Source organism: Lacerta agilis, chromosome 8 (genome assembly GCF_009819535.1).
Source record: "Lacerta agilis isolate rLacAgi1 chromosome 8, rLacAgi1.pri, whole genome shotgun sequence".
Classification (NCBI taxonomy): domain Eukaryota; kingdom Metazoa; phylum Chordata; class Lepidosauria; order Squamata; family Lacertidae; genus Lacerta; species Lacerta agilis.
Genome location: NC_046319.1, coordinates 20758005 through 20773427, shown reverse-complemented (window position 1 = coordinate 20773427; position 15423 = coordinate 20758005). Strand labels below are relative to the sequence as shown.

Genomic DNA, 15423 nt, shown 5'->3' with positions numbered 1-15423 from the left:
CAAGTCTTGATTTTGACTAGGAAACATGTCTGGCAACAAAAAACTTCCTCTCCTCACCCTCTTTTTTCCTGTTCCCATTTGCAAACTCACACAGCTTGATTTTCAATTTTAAAAAAGCAGAAGGAAAATTACAGGGAACTGCGGTCATTATTACTATCTTTTTGCAGTGACCAGTGACCTTCCTTTCAACCATTCTCCTTCCTTCCCCAGTCCAGCTTCCTGTCCCTTGCATTCTCCCCTCCGACATGGGTTCTGAATTATGCTCCAAGGCTGGATAGCAGCAGCAGCAGGGACATCATGGCCCGGCCAATCTGTGCAAGTGGGCAGAGGTGTCCTCTTTTGGTTTGGATCAGGAAAAGGCAGCAGTAGCAGCAAGGGCCAGTTGTCAGGATCCACTTAGAAAATCAGCAGAGGTGGTGGTGGTCTTTTTCATTAGCATCCAGAGCAGGCAACGTTGGCACAAATCTCACAGGTCGCAGAATCTGCGCTGATCATTTCTGAAGCAAAGAAAAAGAAAGACTCTTTAGGTGTCTTTGGGGCGACTCTTTGGGTGACTCAAGTACTCCAACTGGGACTGAGAGGGGAGGGGATCCGTGTGTACCTCTGGGGCTTCACTGCTAAACATCTCAACCATGTCCCTACACCAGGGATGGGGAACCTGTAGGCCTCCAGATGTTGTTGGACTTCAGCTGCCAACATCACCGGCCAGCATGGCCAGTGGCCACAGATGATGGGAAGTGTAGTTCAAGAACATCTGGAAGGCTTCGGTTTCCTCATCCCTGGCCTAGATCCGGGTTAGGAAGCCTATTGAGAAGGAGGGTAGCACTGGTTAGGAAGCCTATTAAGAGGGAGGTCTCACTCCATAGTGTCAGGCGGCTGTAAGCAGCTCTCACAGCTGGTTGCCAGGGATGTACAAAGACAAGGAAAAGTTTCTTACCTTCCGCTTTTTATTCAATATTTACAGAGAGAGGCTTTGGAACACAGCCTCTTGGATAATGGTGTTGTCCTGAGTGACTCTCCACCCCCTTTTCTCCCACTTTCTCATTCGTCATTGTCATCACCTCCCCTATGGGTGCCCTTGGGAGCGTTTCCTCCAAGTTCTTTGCTCTCCTAATTTCAAGGCTCACCAGGTCTGGGAGGGAGGGTCTGGAATGCTTTCTAAAGACACTGTGTCTGTCAGCTGTCACCTCCCTGGTGCGTCCTCTTCCTCCTTCTCCTCTCCCATTATTTCCCAACTTTCCCCCTCATCTGCCTCTGAGCTGTGACCTGCCTCAAACCCCTGTTGCAATTCTGAACTGTCTTCTTCTTCTTCTTCTTTGGAAGAGTCAGGATGGGGAGGCCGTCTCCACCATTCCTCCTCTGCCCAGTCCCTGACACCTAGCAAGTAGGAAAACAACAACAGGGAATCTAGAAGCACTTTAGAGTCTAACACATTTATTATGACATAACCTTTTGAGGATTAGTCCCCAGCATAAGCCTGTTACTCTTCAAGGTGTCACAAGAAAATTCTCTTGTTTGTGCAGCAACATACATTTCCCCTTTAAAGCCATCCGAGGAGAGGAGGAGGAATAAGACACGAGAACATCCTCTCTTGTAATTTTGGAACCCAATGGGGCCATCCAATGAGGTTGAATGTTGGAAGAAACACATGTAAAAAAAGATCATAGGAGAATTCTGATAAATCCAAAATTGGGATCAACTTTTGTGGCATCAGATAAAGTCAAAAAGAGGGGGGTGGTAATGTACATTAAGCCAAATCTCGAACCGGAATTACAATACAAAGATGATATTGGCAGGATATTAATAATCAAAATTAAAAATCAAGGAGAGGAAATAATTGTAATTGGAATATATGCTCCTAATGAAGGAAAGGCAGAATTTTTTAGAGGACTGGAGGGGAAAATGTTGGAGTACGTTGGGAGGAAAATGATACTCATGGGTGACTTTAATGGAGTTATTGACCCAGAGATAGACAGATCTACAAGTAAAAAAGGGAAAAAGGAGGGGAAGCTACCTCGGAGCTTCTTTGAGTTGGTCAAAACCATGGACTTGGTGGATGTATGGAGATTCAAGCATAGGTCTGAAAAGGACTTTACGTACTTTTCAGAACCAAACAATTCGGCCAGTAGGATTGATGCCATTTGGATGACGAAAGAACTAATTGAAAGGATAGGGAAAACAGAGATTTCACCTAGAACGATATCAGACCACAACCCAGTCTCATTGACATTAAGGGGGAAAGTCCAGCAAGGAAGGAGAAGGTGGAGATTAAATACTACCCTACTAAATGATGAAAACGTAGTAATTGGGGCCAAAAAAGTAATGATGGAATATTTTGAGCATAATTGGAATAAAGAGGTCAACAGACAGATAACGTGGGATGCAGGAAAATCAGTTATCAGGGGCTACTTCATTCAACAAAATGTTATAAGTAGAAAAAAGAAAGAGGAGAAAAAGAATAAAATAATGGAGGAATTAAAAAAGAAGGAGAAAGAATTGAATAAGGATCAAAAAAATGAGAAATTGAAACAAGAAATTAGGTTATTAAAAATTGAATATTCTAATGTAATAGATCAAGAATTAGAATGGAATTTAAAAGTAATGAAACAACGCTGCTTTGAATTTGCGAATAAGCCAGGCAAATTCTTAGTGTGGCAGTTGAAGAAAAAACAAAACGAGAGGCTAATTACAAGATTAAAAATTGAAGAAAATTATATTGATGACCCGAAATTAATAATACAAAATTTTGTAAAATATTATGGAAATCTGTACAAAAAAGGAAAACAGAATATAGAAGATATGGAACAATATTTAATTAATCACAAACTACCAATTATTACAGAAGATAAAATAAAAATATTGAATGCTCCGATAACAATAATGGATATTAAAGACGCAATAAAGAAATCTAAAGCAGGGAAAACACCAGGCCCTGATGGATTACCAGCTGAATTCTATAAAAAGATAGAGGATACAATATGTAAACAACTAAAAGAACTATTCAATGAGGTTATGGAAAAGGGTGATGTACCGAGCTCATGGACAGAAGGATTTATTACATTAATACCGAAACAAGGTGGGGACCCTGAACAGATGACAAACTATAGGCCAATATCGCTATTAAACAGCGATTACAAACTTTTTACAACAATATTGGCAAATAGGCTAAAAGAGATTTTGAAGGACATAATACATCATAATCAAGCGGGTTTCTTGCCGGGAAGGTACATCCAGAACAATACTAGAAATATTATCAATATCCTAGAATACCTGGAATTTAATCATGATAAACCTGCAGCCCTAATGTTGATCGACGCTGAAAAAGCGTTCGACAACATTTCATGGGAGTTTATGAAGAAACAAATACAATTAATGAAATTAGGAAAGGAGTTTGAGAGAGGGATTGGAGCAATTTATAATAAACAAAGTGCAAACTTAATAATCAACGGAAATATTACGGAAAGAATTGCAATTGAGAAGGGCACGAGACAGGGGTGTCCCCTCTCTCCATTACTATTCATTTTGGTATTGGAAACTCTGCTAAATTCAATTAGGAATAATGAAAGAATTAGAGGAATCAAAATAGGAGCAACATCCCATAAGATCCGGGCATTCGCGGATGATATAATAATCACTACTGAGGAACCTCAAAACAGTATCCCAGCAGCACTGGAAATGATTAATACTTTTGGGAACTTAGCTGGATTCAAGCTGAATGGGAAAAAAACAAATCTTTTAATTAAAAATATGGAAATAGAAGAAGCTAAAAAATTACAATTGATAACTGGCCTGGAAATCAAAAACAAAGTTAAATACCTGGGTGTGTGGATCACAGCAAAGTGCATCAATCTGTACCAGGACAACTACACCAAGGCATGGAATGAAATAAAAAGTAATATGGAAACATGGAATAAGTTGTACCTCTCGCTAACAGGAAGGATAGCTGTGGTGAAAATGAATATTTTGCCTAAGATGTGTTATTTATTCCAGACCATCCCTATATTAGGAGGGATGGACTGCTTTAAAAAATGGAGGAAAGACATATCTAAATTTATCTGGAGCGGGAGAAAACCCAGGATAAAGCATCAGATCCTTATAGATAAAAAAGAGAGAGGTGGCTTTGCCCTTCCAGAATTAGAGATATATCATACAGCTGCTGCCTTAACATGGTTAAAAGATTGGATAGATCTGGAAAATCCCGAAACATTAGATTTGGAGGGGTTTGATAACCGCTTTGGGTGGCACTCCTACCTGTTATACGGGAAGGTAAACGCCCATAAAGGTTTCTTGAACCACATTATAAGAAAGTCCCTGTTTAAAATCTGGACAAAACATAGATGGATGCTGGAGCCAAAAATCCCATTATGGACATCGCCAATAGAAACAATCACAGTGAGGAGGAAGAATATGCAGGGCAAATGGGCAAGATATAGAACATTAATAAAGGAGGAGAATGGAAATATTGTATTAAAAGAGTACAAAGAGATAAGTAATCAACTGACAGGATGGTTACAGTACTTCCAGTTAAATGAAAGGTTCAAGACAGATAAAAAGGAGGGAATAGCCAATGAAACATCTAAATTTGAGGCGCAGTTAATTCAATCTAAAGGAAAATACATTTCCAAAATGTACGATCTGATACTAGAATGGGAAACCAAAGAAGAACTGGTAAAAAGTGCCATGATAAAGTGGGCTCAAGATATTGGGCACAATATTCTCATGACGCAATGGGAGAAACTGTGGAAAGATGACATCAGATTTACAGCCTGTATTAATTTAAGGGAAAATGTCATGAAAATGATATACAGGTGGCACTATAGCCCAGTCAAATTATCAAAAATGTTTAAAAATCAGTCGCCCCTGTGTTGGAAATGTAAAAGTAGTTTGGGAACGTACTTCCACATGTGGTGGGAATGTGAGAAAGTTAAGGAGTACTGGGGAAAGGTTCATAATGAATTAAAAAAACTTCTGAAAATCTCTATAAAGAAAAAGCCAGAAACCTTTCTCCTGGGAATACTACCTCCAGAAATTAAGACAGAAAAAAGATCATTAACAATGTATGCCCTCACAGCGGCCAGAATTCTTTTAGCGAGAAACTGGAAGGGAGAGAGTATCCCCACAATATGTGATTGGCAAGCTTTAATGACAGAATATATGCAGTTAGCGGCAATGACGGGAAGAATGAGAGGTCAATTCAAACAAAAAACACAAAAAGAATGGGAAGTTTTTATTGATTATTTAAACCAGTACAGTAACATCAAAATCTCCTGGCAATAGGAAGGTGAAATCTGCGTAGGTACTGAATATCAACATATCATTAGAAAGAAATAGAAGACTAGACTGGATGTAACAAGACCTGTGTGAGGAAAAAAAAAGGTTAAGATAAAGAAACAAAGAGCACGAACGGAAGTCCAATTTATGTATTTGTATATTGTATTAGTGTTGTAAGTTGTAAAATTAATGTAGTTTTTTTACTCCTTCTCTTTTCTTTTTTCCCTTTCCCCTTTTGCTTTCCCCCCCCTTTTTTTTCTTTCTTCCTCCCCCCCCTTCCCTTTTCCCATTCCCTCCTAATCCCACTCTTTTTTTATCCTTTTTCGTTTGTCCTTTGACCCTCTTTTTAGGATTATTCTTTTAATATTGTTAAATTATGTACGGGTTGTATATAGAGGTGTGTGTGTTTCCTTTCTGTGTGTGTTTTGAAATTGTTATGTATTCTGTTGAGTTATGTGTATGATTTTGCTGTATAATAAAATTTAATAAAAAAAAGAAAGAAAGAAAAAGAATGTTGGAAGATTCAGGACAGTCTAGATCAGTGGTTCTGAATCTTTTTTTTTTTTTTGGCCATGCCCCCCCAAGCATCTCTAAAATCCTGATCCCCCCCCCCCCAGTGATATATAATTCTTATTCTTCCAAACGTGAATTCATGTGGAGGAAGCCGAAAAGGCCATTAACTGTTAATGACTCATTCTCGAATTGCCCCCCGTTAAAAAGTCAAATTGCCCCCCCCCATGGGGCGTGTGCCCCATGTTGGCAACCACGGGTCTAGATAAAGCATTTCCTTCAAGGAGTCAACCGTTAAATGGGGGGATCCACTCCCACAAGAGGCAGTGAGGTCTACCAACTTGGACAGCTTTAAAAGAGGACCAGACAAATCAATGTAGGGTGAGGTTATCAATGGCTAATAGTTTTTCACTCCACGAGTAGAGGTGGTATGCCTCTGAGTACCAGCATCTGAGAATTGCAGATGGGAAGAGGTGTTTGGGGCTCATTGTTCCTGCTGCTGGGCTTCCCCCAGGCACCTGGTTGGTCACTGTGAGAACAGGATGTTGGGCAAGATGAGCAGGGCTGGTCTGATATTCTAGCTGCAAAGCAAGCTTGCACAGAGGCCCATCTGGAATATGCCTCTTCTGTCCTGCTGTTCAAGGCCGAGGAGTCATCCCACCTTCTCATGCATGCACTTGACCATCACCACATACCTAGTTGTCGAAGCATTATTCCTGCTCTGGGGGATGCACAGAGTGGTGCAAACTCCGCGGGCATTTTCGGGTCTCTGCACGCACCAAATGTGGCGCTCATGCGCGTGCGTAGGTTCTTGGATCTCTCCTTGAAGAAGCCCTCCAGCTGCTTCACTGATTCCAAGGGGAATACGTAGTCTCCCACCTGCCCAGGGGAAATTAGAACAGAGTATCACCATCACTTGCCCACGGCAGGGCATGTAATACCTTCCTCCTCCCTCCTCCCCAGTCTCGGTGCCGGGGTTGGCCCAAGACATTTTGGCACCTGAGGTAGACTCCCAAATGGTGCCTCCATCTGTCCCAGGGAAGAAGGGGTGAGGGGAGATCTACATTAGGAAGAAGGAGGGGGAAGACATTGGGATCTGCTGTCATTGTGGATTCTGACACCTGAGGGGATCTCCTCACCTTGCCTTATGGGTAGGCTGGCTCCACTCTGTACTGCCCTTACAGAATTCATCAGATGGACAGACAGAATTATTGGGCACCATGTGCCATTTGGTGTGTCTCCTCCTACTGTTGGCTGCCCTGCCTTCTGCCCCACCAGCCCCCACTGCACATTAGACCCTTCCCAAGAACATCCTCATGCATGAAGACCCACTGAAAAGGTCAAACTGTAACTTAGAAACCTACGTGTGTTTGTGTGAAGGAACCTGCTCTTCAAGCAAATCCCTTGGCTGGGAAATTTCAAGGGCAAGGCTTATCCTCGCCCAGCATGTATTTGCAAAGCAATAAAGATAGAGGCCTGTTCTCAGAAGACCATCCTCCAAGGCTGTGCTGACTGATCAAATCCTGTGCTCTGCAAGGAGCCTAGCCTGCCCAGAGACTGCTAAAAACTAAGAATGCACAAACCCTCTACTGTAGTAGAACAGGGAACCTTTTAAAAAGAAATCAGTCCAAGGTCCACATTCCTCTGTGGACAACTTTCCAGGGGCCAAATTTTATGTTTGTACAGTAGGCTAGTTTCCACATGAACTCAACTGCCCTCATCCTCTATAGAATATAGAGGGGTGTGTGGGTGTGTGTAGAAACTAGCCCCAAAGGTAAATTCTATATTCGTTTCTCCACCATTTTTTCCCCTCTGACTCCCTCCTCACCATCATGTGCCCCCTAGATGTTTATGTAATAGAGGTGTGGCCCTCTGACAGAAAATTGTCCCCCGCCCTGCCAATATGCATCCAGCTGTATCAAGATTATTTTCATGGGGTGTTTTATCAATATGCTGGCACATCAGCTCAAACACAGCAGAAAAAGAATCTCCAGGCAACCTCACAGTACAACCGCATCAAAATTGCTTTGTTGCAGTGTGGTTGTTTTTCAATGCACACATGCCCATCAATAAGGCAAGGAGGAGAAAGGCATGTAAATGGTGTGATGGGAAGGGTGTGTCCAACTGTGTGAGGTCCAAATCCATAATTCGTTTTAGAGACTCATCCAGTATTTGGGTGGGGTGGATTTCAGTACAGAGCAAAGCAGAGAGAGGAAAAATAACCCTCAATAATAGTGGCCATGTGGCTGCTTGGTAAATTCACTGTCCTGCTAATGGTCTGACTGTGTACATATCTTTTGGTAAATGATTAACTGGACCCACTGATTGCTGTAAGCTATTCCTTTAGGGGTCTCCTTTGTTTCGCCTCCCTCAACTAAGACTATAGAAGTTCACCTCTTAGTGAACATGCACAGGATCTAAGACCTCCCAGACTTAAAGTCCAAAGGGATCAATAAGCAGCAGCCCTGTACTAAATCAGATTATTGGCCCATCTGGTTCAGTATAATCTATACCAGTGTTTCCCACACTCAGGAGTTGTAGTCCAGCAACAGCTGGAGACCCAAGTTTGGGAAACCCTGGTCTACACAGACTGGCAGCAGCTCTGCAGGTTCTGGATTGGGGTCTCTTCCTGGAGATGCCAAGGACTGAATCTGGGAGCTTTCTCCTGCAAAGCCAATCCTCTAATCCTCTGCTATGGTCCATTCCCTTAAAACTAAAGATTCCAGTTCTTGTGGATCTAAATGGAAAGCTGTCCAAATATGAACAAAGTACGCTGCCCTATATCAGGACAGAACATTATTACTTATATCTCGCTGTCACCTACACTGATGGGCAGTAGCTGCCCAGGGTCTTTGGGAAAGGTCTATCTCCACCCTAGTTGGAGATGTCAAGGATTCAACCTGGGACCAAAGGCATCCAGGAATCAAGTTCTCTAGCCACTAAGCTACAGCCCTTTCCTTCAAGGTGATGCCATAAGGGCAGAACGACGATCCTGGGAGGATTCCACAACTCTTACCTTGACTTCGACCCCATCTGAGAGGACGGCCAGCACACTCAGGCAGACTGTGACCACCAGGTAGGTGTTCATGGTGAGTCACGATTCTGGTTCTCACTTGGAAGGTCAGGGTGGACTGGCTTGAGAGCGATGAAGCTGGATTTTTAAAGGATGCCCTCTAGTTATTGAATAACTAAGGTATATTGGCGACAACCCCCTAGGCAGTTTGTGAAGTGTGATAGCCCCAAAGAAATGCCTCCGCCCAGAAAACATTGACATCTTTGTTGTTTTATGGCACTGCGTCAGAAGAGTGTTTCCTTCTACAAACTTTGCTTGCCATATCCCAGCTGGGATTGGGCTCCAGCAGGAGATGGGTGGATAGTTTTAAGAGCCAAAGGGCAGGGGAACAACACCAGGGCCCAGTCCTGTTGGCTGTTGAGCAACTCCAGCTTCAAGTAGGATCTGAACCAGCTACAAGGTTTTGGTGTGAATTCACAAAGCCCTAAAGTGCTTGGGCCAAAAGGAGGACCACTTAATTCCTTGTGCTCCACCTCCATCGCTAAGATCTGATGGGACATTTGGGTGGTCATCTATGCCCTTGAGGTTCAGTTGGCCTTCACAAAGGACTGAGCCTTTAATGTGGCAGGCCCTGCCCTGTGGAACTCCTTGCCAATTGAAGTCAGACAGGAGTTGTGCCTACTTTCTGTTGGATGTCTTACAACAGGCATAGGCAAACTCAACCCTCCAGATGTTTGGGACTACAACTCCCATCATCCCTAGCTAGCAGGACCAGTGGTCAGGGATGATGGGAATTGTAGTCCCAAAACATCTGGAGGACCAGGTTTGCCTACGCCTGTCTTACAAAATCCGTGAAGTTCAGGCAGGCCTTTGGGCAGTGTTTGTTTTAGCCTCAGAATTTTACTGATGTTTTCAATTGATGTTACATTTCTGTGTTGGATTTGGCCCAGATGTGGATATGAAGTTAATGCAACTCCTTTAGAACTGGTTAACATTCTGGCCATCACTGAAGCTTTTCGATCATCTTCAAGGGCGGCCCCATGTGCAAAACATTACAGTAATCCAAATGGGAGGCTGTTGCTTGTTGCAATAGAGTCTCAGAGGTGCTTGCCTCTCTTCCGAGATGTTCTAACTTAGCTTTCCCCAGCCTGGTGTTCTCCAGATCTTTTCAGTTCACATTTAAAAGCAAATCAACTCACTTTGCATTTCCCCCAAACTGTTTGTATACTGAAATAAAGCCATCCTTTGAATTTTGCAATGCAGGATCTCCAGCCTAGGGCCCAGAAGTGGGCATTGAAATGCATCTATGGACTCAGCTGTACAGCTGCAAATATAACGTTTTAAGTGTGTTTTAAGTGCATTATACAAATATGAAACTAGATGGCGATGGTGAGCTTATGGCAAATTCAATATATTTTTCAAAACGCTTTTAAAAAAAAGCATTTTCACCGAAGTTTTTTTTTTAAAAAAATATATATGTGTCTAGATTCCACCTATTAGTGAGAACGACATGCAAAAATACATTACACTGCTTTGTAAGAATGCCAGTATTCGGGGAAGTTGTGCACGAAAATATGTAGGCTAGCAGATATGTGTACTCAAATGTGGGTGAGTTTTCATGGAGACTTTTAGAAGAAGAAAAATAGTAAAGTAACATGGAAACACAGAGAACTGAGTTTAAGATTTGCTCCTGTTGACTGCCCTCAGCCTGCAACTACAGCCCTTCCACTAAGAAAAGCAAACCATTGCATGAACAAAGTTTGTGTTGTTGTTTTTTGTATTTTGCCATGTTGTACTTTGGATGTAGCAACATGTTCTTTCCTGGCAGCAAAAGATACAGGCCATGTTTTAGTTTTGAAGTAGCTAGGAGTTGTGCAATTGCTCGCCCTATAATAAACATTCCTGAATGTATATATAAAGTAACAACCGATTCCATCCTGCTTTACAATTGCGTATGTTTAACTTTCCCTTGGCTCAAGGGAAACCTACGACGACCTGTTTATTTTATTTCTGATTTTCCAAGGCCACCTTTCAGCAGAAGCTTCCAAGGCAGCCGAAACAATGCTAAAATGCAAAAGCAGGGGAAGTGGATGGGAGGAGCTTAATCTGTTTAATTCACATATTAAACAAAGGATATATTTTAAACCCTAACTGCGAGGCTGCACTCCTGTTCCCCTCTGCCTGGGAGTAAGTCCCCTTGAATTAAGTGGGGCTTACCTCTGAGTAGAAATGCAAAGGAGCACCTCATAAAGGCAGCAATAAAAGCACAGTTAAAACTTTCCCATTAAAAGCCCAGGACAACAAAATAAGTTTTGACAGGCTGCCAAAAGGAAAACAGAGTCAGCACCAGCAGGACATCCTGGGAAATAGCATCTCACAACTGGGGTGCCACTACTAAGAAGACTTTGTTTCCAGTGGCCACCATCTGCAGCTCTGAAGGCAGCAGCGACCACAGCAGGTCTCCAGATGCAGATCTTCAGAAATGGGCAGGTTGGTGTGGGCTGAGGATTGGTGGACCCTACTGAATGGAGTGGGCTGTGGACCAGGGGCGACAATTTATCAGACTACACTGTCCCTCATTTTTTTTCCAATCAGGGCCTCCCATGGGGAGGAGAGGCCAGGTAGCCAGCATCCTACAGGCCTGTTACATCTCCTGAACTCTGGATTCAACCCGACGACTCTAAGATTCATTTAAAACAAAACCACCCCAAGCAGAATAAACATATTCATAAGCCAAGGAAGCTGACAATAGTAATAGAATCATAGAATTGTGGAGATGGATGGGACCAGGATCCTGAGAACCACCACCCCCCTTTCTCAGGAGGACACACCATGAGGGCTTTATTTGGGGTGGTAGTCACACATCTTTGAAGGTCTGCTCAGCATTTTAAGTTTGCAAATAATGGCGATGAAGGTTTATAGTTTAACTTTTCCACGTCAACTTGGGGCCAATTGACACAGCTGCCTTCCATATATCAGAAGAAAGAGGAACTGCCTTCTGACGTGTTCTTTGAAGGACACCAACCTGAGCATGCGCAGGGAGGGGACGGGCAACTCTGCTCATGTCCCCTTCTCCCCAGTTCTCCAGTTTTAAGGGCAGTTCTCCAAATCAGTTTATGGATTTCTTTTTCAAGTCCCCATTAAAACTCACCAGCATTTTAGGGCTAATTTCTATTAATATACCCATTTTTAGGCAATATTCCCTAATGGAAAGTAGTGTGTGTGTGTGTGTGTGTGAACAGTCCCAGTGAAAATTCACCAGCTTTTTAATGTGACTTTCTCCTGAATGCATCCATTCTTGTATGCATTAAGAAGTTGGCTAATTTGGCTAAGGGTACTTAAGAAGTTGGGACTTAAGTGGGCTAAGTGGGGACTTAAGATGGCTAAGAGGGCTAAGGGGACCTAAGTGTGCTAAGTGGGCCAAAGTGGGCTGAAGTGAACTGAAGTAGGTCTGTTTGGGCCTAAGTGGGTTGAAGTGAGCCAAAGGGACTTAAGTTGGCTAAGTGGCCTAAGTGGCCTTGACAATGATGTACATTCCTGTCTGCTCTCCAGCTAGGATTGCAGGAAACTGCCTGGTAGGCCATGCTAGACCATCCATCTGATTGGGTATTCACTGAATTGTTGAATTGTAGAGTTGGAAGAGGACCCAAGGGTGATCTGGTCCAATCCCTTGCAATACAAAGAAAAATCCTTGACAGATCACCACCCCTATGAATTGCATGATGCAAGTTCCCAGCATTTCAGATACAGGTCTTTTACATGATCTAAGGCTACCATGGTCATTGTACAGGTGAAGAAAAGATGGTGGGCCCCATGCAGACATCTTCTTCTGCATGCAATTCCCCAGCAGGGGGCTGCATGTTATGATGCAAAACCTGAAAGCATCTTACAAGGTTTCTTTTCTTTCTTTTTTTAACTGCGTGGCCACAGAGCACCTCTGAGCAGCTTAAAATATTAAAGGAAGAAACAGCCAGCTCTCGGATAATCTCCTAAGCACTTTTCTTTTCTTCGTGAAAGTAGGTGGAATCTCTTTTTTTTTTTAGGGACAAACAGAGCAGTTTGTAAAACAACAGCAGCAAAAAAAATAAAATCTGAAAATGGCAATGGGGTCCAGAAACACACCCAACCTCCCATCCTAAGCATCACTCATGTGGGTAAACCCTTACATCATTGTTTTTGGGGAAAATGCTTTCTTTAGTTGTAAATTAGTATGTACATGATGCAACAACTCTCTTATTTGGGTCCAAAAGTACAGACTCGTCAGTTTATGGGTGGAAGAGAAATAGCCCTCGTGACAAGGACCTCCAGAACAGCCTGGTGTAAATGGAAATGGCTGGGATGGTCCCATGATGGATGACATCAGCTGCCACTTAGAGAGGTGCCATTTGAGTAACATTTTAACTCCTGGAAAGGGCAGCAAAGGCACATGAGAGCCCTGACTCCTATGTAATAACACTACCATAAATATGATGAGGTAGCGAAAGGAAGGAAAAGGCCAAAAACTGTTTTTACACCGACCACCTGAGCCGGGTTGCAATTTATCCAGAAGGCCGTAGCTTTCAGAAGGTAATCCTAGTAGGACCAACCAAATGTTCTGATCTACATAGAAGTCCAGAACTGGTGAAATGGGTCAGTGGACTGTAACAAAAAAAAAAGTGGACAAATGATGTTCTCCTCTTTCCCATTCTAAATATATTTTGACTTTTTTTTTTTAGTCAAGAACTGCATTAGAACACTGAGAAAGTGTGAAATTGTGCGAATAGTTCAGCTCCAAATGGCATCTTACTCCAGGATCTACAGATCAGGTTAGTTTGTATCAGAATTTGTAAAGATCACATTTCTTAAGCCATCTGAAATCTGCAGCGTTTTAACAGAAACCAGAGCGGTAGCTGAATAAGACATGCTGTTAATATCCCACCAGGCCTTGATTGACGTGGTCAGCAGATTGCATGCAGAGCCACATGGAAGTATGAAAAATTAATCCAACACTTGAGCCTTGGTTTGTTAGCAATGTCATGGGTCAGCTCCTCTGTAAGCATAATCCGATCAGGCTCCAGTGCAGTCAAGGCACCAGAACAGATGCCCTCAGACTGAAACCTTGCTCTATATATCAGAGTAGGAGGGTTCCCTGAGCTCTTTGGAAGTGAAGCAGAGAGAACCCTGTTTTACAACAGCCAACCAAGCCATTTCCAGCCCTGCGACTAAAACAATACTGCAGGTGAAGCAACCGATACTGAGTGGAATTCAGTATCTTCCAATTTTGCCACCCTGTTTGCAGATTGCAAGGGTGCACATTTGGGGGATTGGGAAGGGTGCACAGCTGAATTATAGGGTGAAATGAGCAGTGGCAGAAATCACACTCCTTGGTGGTGCTGAGCAAGTTTATTTTTGTTTACCCACCTCCCAAGATTCCAGAGCGAGGGCCAGGGAAGACTGCCCTCATTGTGAGTAGGCCTCAGATGCCATCATATGGTGCCACCGTGAAGCCAGTACAGAGTGAGAACAATGCTCTCTTCCCTCCCTCTGAAGTCTTGTGTGTAAAAAAAATAATAATGATCACCCAGCGGCAGTTGTCGACTCAAGAAGGACCAAAGAACCAATGGCGAAGGGTGGCAAAAATAAAAGAAAATAAATGATGGGGGAAGCATCCCTGAAACATCCCCTTATTCGAAGAAGAAGATGATGAAGAGGAGGAGGAGGAGGAAGAAAGTTAGGTAGTTACACCTTTCAATGAAAACTGAATTGAATTTCCCTCCCATCCCTACTCTTTAAACTTACTTGCTGCCCACAGGTCAAACCAAGGACACCATCCTGTCACCAAGGTTGAAATGAAAATCACCCTGTGGAAGCAAATCTCATAGTTTAGCTATGTACTGGGTGGAGCAGAACTGTCACTGGATAGCAATGATATGTGGGTTGGCAACATCCTCTTTAATCAGGCCAGCCCAAGACATCTTGGCACCTGAGGTGGACTCCAAAATGGTGCTCCCTCGCTGCTAAGGAGGAAGGAGTGAGGGAAGATCTGCATCATGAACAAGGGAGGAAGAAAGAGTAACACTGGGATCTGCTGCCCTGTGGAACCTGCCACCTGAGGTGGTCACCTTACTTTGTCTCCTAGGTGGGTTGGCCCTGCCTTTAAAGGTGCCTGTTTGAAGGACCTGTTCCATTATTTAATTTCTGTTCACTTAGAATGTTACAGAAGTCCTCTCTTCCTTTCCTGTTACAGTTATTTTGTTACTCTTGTCATTGTTGGTGATTTGTAAACGAGCTAAAATGTTGTCGTCAGTTTCTGCTGCTGTTATTACCACAGACATTATTTGGCACACTGCAGAAAAGCAACAACACCAATCTAGGAATAAGAATCCTTGTGGCTTCAATATGGGTTGAAACAGCTGGGGGAAAGCCACACGTTTGGTTCCTGCAATCGTGGTATGTAAATGTTAGGCTAGCGGCTTCATCATCTGTCAGCTTCCACAATCTGGCACGGAAAAGCCTTTCAGACTTGGAGCAAAAACAGCAGCGACAACAAACCTACTTTCTGCGGTAGATGCATCGCTTCTGGAACAGTTGAGCTTTATTTGTAGAATCACAGAACTGTAGAGCTGTAAGTTACTCGAAGGCTCATCTAG

General features: G+C 43.0%; 1 protein-coding gene across 1 annotated transcript; it reads right to left on the bottom strand.

Moving 5' to 3' along the window:
- Window positions 1-303: 303 nt before the first annotated feature.
- On the bottom strand, window positions 304-8921 carry GUCA2A (guanylate cyclase activator 2A). Its single transcript, XM_033158946.1, has 3 exons — window positions 8798-8921; window positions 6477-6660; window positions 304-497 (listed from the first exon to the last, which is right to left on the bottom strand). Exons 1-3 carry the CDS (start codon window positions 8867-8869, stop codon window positions 433-435), a joined length of 321 nt encoding a protein of 106 aa, XP_033014837.1. The 5' UTR covers window positions 8870-8921; the 3' UTR covers window positions 304-432.
- Between the last annotated feature and the right edge of the window lie 6502 nt (window positions 8922-15423).

What these genes read in the sequence shown, in the direction of transcription:
- GUCA2A (XM_033158946.1), bottom strand. Translation starts at nt 8,869, where the DNA reads ATGAACACCTACCTGGTGGTCACAGTCTGCCTGAGTGTGCTGGCCGTC. An exon ending in CAGATGGGGTCGAAGTCAAG is followed by an intron (nt 6,661 to 8,797) that starts GTAAGAGTTGTG and finishes TCCCCTGGGCAG; the next exon opens with GTGGGAGACTACGTATTCCC. An exon ending in AATAATGCTTCGACAACTAG is followed by an intron (nt 498 to 6,476) that starts GTATGTGGTGAT and finishes TCTTTGCTTCAG; the next exon opens with AAATGATCAGCGCAGATTCT.